Here is a 7696-nt window from a genome sequence, read left to right as displayed (position 1 = left end):
ATGAGCAGCTGCAGACCTGAGTTCAGTGGGAGTACGTGTTTTGGCTGGGGTTTAGGCAGAGGTAAGCCCCTACTTGGTTCATGTCTTGCTCTATATGAATTCGTTCGTTCATAGTGAGGATAATGTAGAGGTGTGTTAAAGTTGTATGCTTCCTGTTGTATAATCTTAATTGAATACTAAGTAATGCCTTGTTCCTGAAGACTGGGTGTTGCGATTCCCAGCAACTTCCATGAAGCCATTTACCGAGCTGGTAGTGGTGCAGCTGGAGCTGCTCTCCAAAAGGCCTAAAATCTAAAATTCTGAGCTATTTTGTCTGCTGAACTAGACAAAAGCCACCTCCATATGTGGTGAAATTAGATACATGCAACTCCCAGCTCAATGGATTTCAAAGCATTTACAGCGAGTCATTTTTTTTGTGCTGCTAAAAATAGAGCAGTGGAAGCACAGTACTCTGGGATAGCACACACATATTCATACTGTCTTTGGAACTGCAAGGGAAAAGGAGGCAGAAAGTAATTACCCACAGTAGAATTTGGCCAGGTACCAAGTGACAGCTCTTTGTTCTGAAAAAATACCTGTGTTCTTACTGAAACTGTGTGGTCAGGCTCTTACTGTAATATCAGTCATTCAAGGATATCCCAGTATCCTGGCTATTAAGGTGAGGCATTGGATTGGCACTGATTCAGAAAGAAACCATCTACCTGCTGTGAATCAATATGTACACTTTCTCCTTGGAGCTGTTCCATGCAAACACATAAAAGATTTGTACAGGCTAATAAAAGAGGTTTAAGGAGATGGTATGGGTGGAGACTTACAAAAGGAGAATTATTTTTTTCTTTTATGTAAGAAGAATGAGTGATTTACCCATTTAACACAGCCATTACTGGAGCTACCAATATACTCTTCTGTTTACGTGCTCTGCTTTTTCCTTAATGTACCTAATTTTTATTAGTTTTCATATTTTTATAGGCAGCATTTGGAAGTTGTATGCAAGGTTCTTCATTCTTCTCGTTTCTGTGTTGAAACAGTACATTGTCTTCCATAGCTACTCATGTAAACTAGAACTGTAAATTAGTATAAACTTACAACATGGAGCATAGCAGTAAGATTAGATGTGATGGAGAAGTAAGATTAGATGTTTCATAGCAGTAAGATTAGATGTTTCAATGCAAAGGGCTCTGGATATAAATCTCTGGCTTGGACATATTTCTTTTGATATGCTTTCATAACAGGTGATATGCTTTAATAACAGGTTTGGTCTATTTAATTTTGTATATTCTCCTAGTTATGTAAATAAAAAACTCTTAAGAATTTATGTCTCCTAAAATACTATGCACTTGTCTTTTATGCTATAATTTCATAATTACATCAGGATTACCGTGTATCTGTATATACAAATGGTATCACTAGTTTAATTTGTTATGTGTTGGTTTCATTATTATTATTTAAAAAAGGCTCAATCACTAAGGGAAGTGACTAATTTTCAAGGAGTTTTCCATTGGAATAATGGTGAAAGGATTAGATTATCTGACCTTCAGATTTCTCTTTGGCCTACAATTGAGGACAGAGAATGTATAAAACATCTGTAAAATCAGTTCCTTATCATACATGTAAAAGAGTTTAGATGAATCCCTGAATGTTTTGATACCCACAATGAAATCAGTAAATTTAATTGGAAGACAAGCATGGGTCCTGAGTGTATTCCTGTCAAAGCCCTTGAAGCAAATACTCCTAACTTCAATTAGCCCCACACAGAAAAAATACACTTGCATTGATGTATAAAGTCTAGCTAATAAAAGCTGATCTGGCAAAGATCTAATTGCAGGATAGAAGCTCGTAGTTTGAGAGCACAACGGAATTTTCTGTATGAAGGTTTTCAGGAGTGATTCAAGGCAGTGTTATAATGCACAGTGACAGTCTGGTGTCTAAACTGCAAGTGCCTTACGTAATGAGAACAGTTATTCTATTATGCTCTGAAACAGGAGTTTCAGAGAGAGACAATTTATACTGCAATGTAGTCACTATTGGAATAATTTAGCTGATTTTCTGTAACATACAAATTTGGAAGATTATGCTAACGATGTAAATATCAATGGTAGAATAAGCAAAAACAATAGATAAATCACAAGTATCTTTCCAAGAGAGCAAAAATAGCTCTTTTGACTGCTGATGGAGATGGGATTTCCACCTGCATTTCAGAAAATGGAGCATCAGATACAAAAAGAGCTTCCTGACTGTGGTATTACAATCATGTATGTTCCTTACCTGCAGGTGCCATTGCAGTTTATGACCCTGTTTTTTGCACTGTAAAATATCTATGCTGGGAGACAGGCATTGTAAGGACAACCATTGCTATGGTTACAGTGAAGACAGATTTGGTACTATTATTTTCATACACAGGAAATACTCCATCCCCAGGCAGCATTTGTATTATTATACATGTGAAAGAAAAATCTTTATGAGTATTGTATGTCTTATAATGATGAGACGTTTTTATATTCCACAATATTGGCAAAATATATTCATCAGAAATTAAAGGCAGTTGTTTAGGGCAATGACTGCCATCTGGCTTATTAAACCATTGAATGATAGCACTTTAATTCATAAATGCATGACTTTCACCTAAACTAGTCTAGTCTAACAGTGAATATGCTTGATATATTTGCTCTATCAGTGAAGAGGGAGGCTTATAACATTTAAAAAGACTGATTCTACTGCATGTAATGCTAGCTCTGGTAATCGTTTTTCTGAACAGCTATCTAAAATTCAGTGCTCTTAGGAAGTTTATTCTTGGACCCAGATAGAAAACAAGCAGTGAATACCACCCTTTGAAAATGTGTATTCTGGATGGTACTGCCTGAGGGACAATAGAAATATTTTGTGCAACAGACCTTACACAGTAGGTTCTTGATTTGTTTTTTTGGGAATGACGCAACTGGATACGAATGTTTGAGGAAACAATTAGGCAAAAAAAGTTTAGTAAAATCAATATTGGCACTATGAACAGTGCCTTGAGCAATGTCATACAAAGATGACAAACTCCACTGAATAGTACAGCTGCACTCACACAGTAACAGATGTTGCTTATTGGCTCTAAGAATGAAGCTCTGTTATTATCTCACTTAAAAGGGTTGTGTGTGGATATATATATTTTAAAAAAAATTAGCTATGTTTTGCTAGGACTTTTCAACTTCTTTGTAAACCTGCAATTTTTGACAGGGTTACATAAAATTTTTGGTTTCTTCACCATGGAAGTACAATATATAATTTTGTAGGGACATTTACAGTTTCTCACTTTTTTGTCTAATTTTGCTTTTCCGTTTAGTGACACAGATATCCTGTTGTTTGGGTTGAAAAATGATATAACATATCCTCCTTACTTTGTTACTAATGGCTTAACAAAATTTACAGTAGGATATTCAGTCAATTCAAATTCCTAGCACTGCAGAGGACATATACTGCCCACAAGCCCATTTCTTCTGTAGTCTTAATTCCAGGCATCCTTAAAGCACTCCAGAAGCTGTTAGATCATTTAGGGAAAACCAGGACATTTAAAACAAAGTATTAAAATACTCTAGGTGTAAAAATAAATATGTACTTAATACACCAGAACAAAGAAAAAAAAGAATTTTTCTTTCTCTTTTTCACAGTACAGTCAAGTATATTGGAAGTCATATTAAGATAAGGTACAGTTAGTGCTGAGTTGATTTTATTCCACTTTACTAAGCAAATGTGGCAGCAATGTAATTTTTAACGTCTGGGTATTACACAGCAGATTATTTTGGTGCATAGTGCCTGCGAAGTTCATTATCTGTTCAATAAGACTAAGTATAAGCCTTGGTCTTTTCACATATACTTTGAGGCAATTTGGGGTAGTTTTTAAAGCTCTAAGGTAGTATTTTTATTTAGAGACATAAGAGCGAATAGTAACATATACATCTAAGAAATGACAGATCATTCATTACCACTTACTGGCAAATAATAGCTATTAAACCCGTAACAAATACAGTACAAATTTTCTCTTAAAAACAACACAGTTCTCAATTTCATTTAACAGAATGTTGGCAGGGCTTGAAAGAGCTGGTCTGATAGTTTCCCTTGTTCTTTAAAGGGTGGTACAGCAAACCCAAGAGCAGTCTTGCGTTGTTTTTCCCCCAGATCAAGGGCAGTTAAATTGCTCTGGCTGTGTTTTTTGATCCTTCCACAAAAGTATAATAAAATCAAACAAACGCGGGTTTGCCTGTGACAGACTTTAATATGCATATTTTAAGTACAGAGTGAGCAGCAGGCTTATGTGTGTTTCAGCTTACAATTAGTAAGTATTAAGTTGTCATATTTGATCTTCAATGATGGCCTCCACTTTTCTTTGGAGGAAACAGTGTATATTCAATGCCAAGAGCTATGACAAAAGCTGCAAATCCCCACTTGAGTCCTCTAGTAAAGACTTCTGTTATGGTGACAGGTTTTGCATAGCCACCCATAAATCTCCAGGCTTCATTACTAGAAGAAAAATGAAACCAAAATTAAAACCAAGATCAGTGGAGCCACTATGATAAACATGAGCAGGAATATCTCTGTTTGTAAAGAATGCTTGCTGAAGGTATTTCAATTAGAGATACTTTGAACCTCTATAGAATGTTCTGTCATTTAAGTACCAGGAGTTACCACAAGTCAAGTTCACTATATTAACTCTTAAATCTTTACAGGTATAATTTGAGATACAAGTAACTCCAGGAAACATCATAGTTACAGGAAAAGAACCACCTCCCCAAATTTTTGTAACTGTTGTCATCTGGTTTGACTGTGAAAAAAAATCAGAACCCACTAGCCCTTGCATGGAATGGACTAACTACAAAGGCTCCTCATCGTGCTAGACAGTATCTAGCATAGTTAAATCTTACAAGGAAAGTTTTTCCAGACATAAAAAACTCATCCTAGTGTGGAGGCACTTTCTGTTTTACATATTAGGTTCAGATGATTAAAAAAAAAAAAAAAAGACTGAAGAGATTGTATTTAGCTTTAGCTACGGAATATTTACAAACTTCACACTGTTTTGCCTTACTGTTGTCAACATACATTCTTAGTGAAACCTTAGTCACTAGCTGACTACCAACATTTATGTGTAGTAGGACCACTGTTACCTGTAGAGATAGATGGGTGCAGTTTATCTCTTCTAAGGACTCAGAAGTCCTTAAGAAAAGGAAAAAGAACCGAGCACTAAAATCAGAACTGTCCTTCCAGGAGAAGATAAAGAGTTTTAAAACAAGGGGGTCAGGTATCTATGTTCACAGATAATTCCCTTGTGCAGATGGATTTTGTGACTCCAGATGAAAACATTTGGGCATGGAAGTGTATTGTCTAGATGCCAGTATAGGGTCTAATTGATACAGGCTTAAAGTTTCCAAATATGACATCTTTCACAAAGCTTATTCTGTATTGAATATGTACATTAATGTGCATTTGCCATAAAGGTGGAAAGCCACAGAAATAGAGGCAAGATAAATGTGATACTGTCCTGGAAAATTCATTAAGGACTGATATTTCAAAAGATTTGTGTCATCATTAAAAGTGTGTTTTACTTTATGTTCACAGCTTTAAACTATTTCAAAGGAAGGAAAAATGTTCTGTCAATCCCAAACGCCTCCAGAGGTTGTAGCATGAAACAACTTTTTAACAGATTACCTATTTGCTCTTCCATTTTTCTTGTAGTGATTTGAAGTAAAGCCTTTTCTATGAAGGCTCCTGGAATAGTTTGCTCATGCAACTTTTCCCTTACAGAAGAAACAGACGACACAGCACAAGACATTTAGCATTTTTATTCCCCAAGATGAAAAGGTGGTTGAGCAAAGTATTGCGTAATTCACTAGGTGGGAGAAATACATTAAGCCCTGTTTTAACAGCTTCCTAAATGATCCGGAATTGCTCTATCTAAAAGGGAGGAGATACTCACTGTAGAGTGGGACAACTTAAGAGGAAAAAGCTGATCCTCTATTATGTCATTCACTTTTAGCCAAATGAAGTGCACAGTTGAATGCAATTCCACCCTGTATACAAGTACACTTCTTTTCAAATAAAGGCCTCCTGTTGTGTATGAGGAATGCTGCTCCTACTCAGAATGTCAATTCCATTGCCTTCTCATCAGGATTTGAGCACAGAGTCTCTTTGCAGAGAAGGACAGGCTTACTTACATGTGCAGACCCAGTATTACTGAGGGGGGTGAGGTATTGGTCACTGTGCCTGAGCTGTATCATCACAGAACATCACCAAAAGGCAAGGCTGCCTTGCAGTGTGTGCAGACTGGTCAAGGGGATGGAAGGTGTGACCTCTACACAAAAAGTACACAAAGACTTAACTGAAATTCTAACCATCTTTCACTGTTTTTACCAAAGGAAGAATGATCTTCAATGACAAGGTCCAGTTGATGCTACAAGACAACACATCAAGGTTATTTTTGAGGCTGCTGCACTTACCGAGCCCACGGATCCCTGAGACCCCGCTTAGCCAGCCTTCTCTGGACCTCCTCCAGTGGGGTGCCCTCTATCTTCCACTGCCTGTAGTCAGGGAGTTCCATTTTGCTGTGGCCATGGCCATGGCCGTGTTCGTTTCCGTGTCCCATACCTACAGCAAAAGGAAAGTCTGTTACTTCACAGAGAGCGTCGTCTTGTTTTCACACACTTGCAAAGAACAATCCCCTGTAAAGGTAAAATGGGGAGGTAACACAAAGGAACAGAGAACAAAGAGCTTTGTTCTGTAAAACAAAGAGCTGAGAGACTTTACGCTGCATTTCAGAAGTGGGTGATTACACCCAGTAAAGCAAACCATGCAGAGTTCAGTGTTGCTGTGTTGTAAGTCACCACCACCACAACACCCCTGGAGCAGCTGTGTCAATCTCCTGTGCCAGAGAAGAGTGTAAGCAAACCAATGGCTTCCAATGTCTGTAAATGCCCTTTCAGCATCACCAGGGCCCATTATCTTACAGGCTTTCCACAATATGTCAAAAAGACTTAAGAACGAAAGCTTCTACTCTAGGTATGGCAGAGCTGTGAGCGCCAAGCTCTGAAGAAAAACCTGAGAGGAACAAAGGCTCGGCTGCTCAGCTCCTTTTCACCTGCCTCTAGTTCAGTGAAATGTAACTTTGGTGATCCACAGGTCCAGGAGAGATGAGAGGGCAAGGAGATGCACCTTACCAGTCATTTGATGAGGCTGAAAAACACACACTCTATTTACATACACCTTAGAAAACTATGAAAATATGAAGTTTCTGTAAAAACAGCGATCAAGGCCAATGGGAAGGTGGACATTTTCAGGGAGATCCTGAAAGACTGGAAGAAAATAACGACAGCTTTGAAGTCTCCATTTTCACAAAGCACTTGAGACTTCTTCAAGCCAAGATTTCCCATTTTAACACATATCAGGTAGCAAAGAACATATTTAACGTCCTGAACTTTTAGGAACACTGACTGGAATACAGAGGTGCCTGTAACTCTTGAAGAAGACTCCAAGCCCTGTAGGCAAGCGAAAAGGGTCTTCTTGCAGAGGGAAACTCGGAGAGCAGCATTAATGCTGTCACTACTCGAAAATCCCCCCCCCCGAATTAAACCCCAGCCTACAACCTTGCCAGAAAAAAACAAGACCTCTCTGCTATCAATGTCCACCACTCTACAAGGAGGTCATGCCCTGGCACGGCCAGGGGGCT

General features: G+C 38.1%; 1 protein-coding gene across 2 annotated transcripts; it reads right to left on the bottom strand.

The window, feature by feature from the left end:
• Positions 1 to 4232: 4232 nt before the first annotated feature.
• NDUFB3 (NADH:ubiquinone oxidoreductase subunit B3) lies at positions 4233 to 7208 on the bottom strand. 2 transcript variants are annotated; one of them, XM_008931106.3, is made up of 3 exons: positions 7113 to 7208; positions 6471 to 6618; positions 4233 to 4500 (listed from the first exon to the last, which is right to left on the bottom strand). In XM_008931106.3, the coding sequence occupies exons 2-3, from the start codon at positions 6614 to 6616 to the stop codon at positions 4344 to 4346; spliced, it is 303 nt and encodes a 100-aa protein (XP_008929354.1). In that variant the 5' UTR covers positions 6617 to 6618; positions 7113 to 7208; the 3' UTR covers positions 4233 to 4343. The 2 variants fall into 2 exon arrangements, with proteins under 2 accessions (XP_008929354.1, XP_017927439.1); XM_018071950.1 differs by lacking the exon at positions 7113 to 7208 and adding an exon at positions 7069 to 7092.
• Positions 7209 to 7696: the final 488 nt, after the last annotated feature.

The sequence above is a fragment of the Manacus vitellinus genome, unplaced genomic scaffold, assembly GCF_001715985.3.
Source record: "Manacus vitellinus isolate BGI_N305 unplaced genomic scaffold, ASM171598v3 scaffold_20_pilon, whole genome shotgun sequence".
NCBI lineage: Eukaryota > Metazoa > Chordata > Aves > Passeriformes > Pipridae > Manacus > Manacus vitellinus.
The sequence above is the reverse complement of the archived record's forward strand: the minus strand, read 5'-3'. Positions and strand labels throughout refer to the sequence as shown.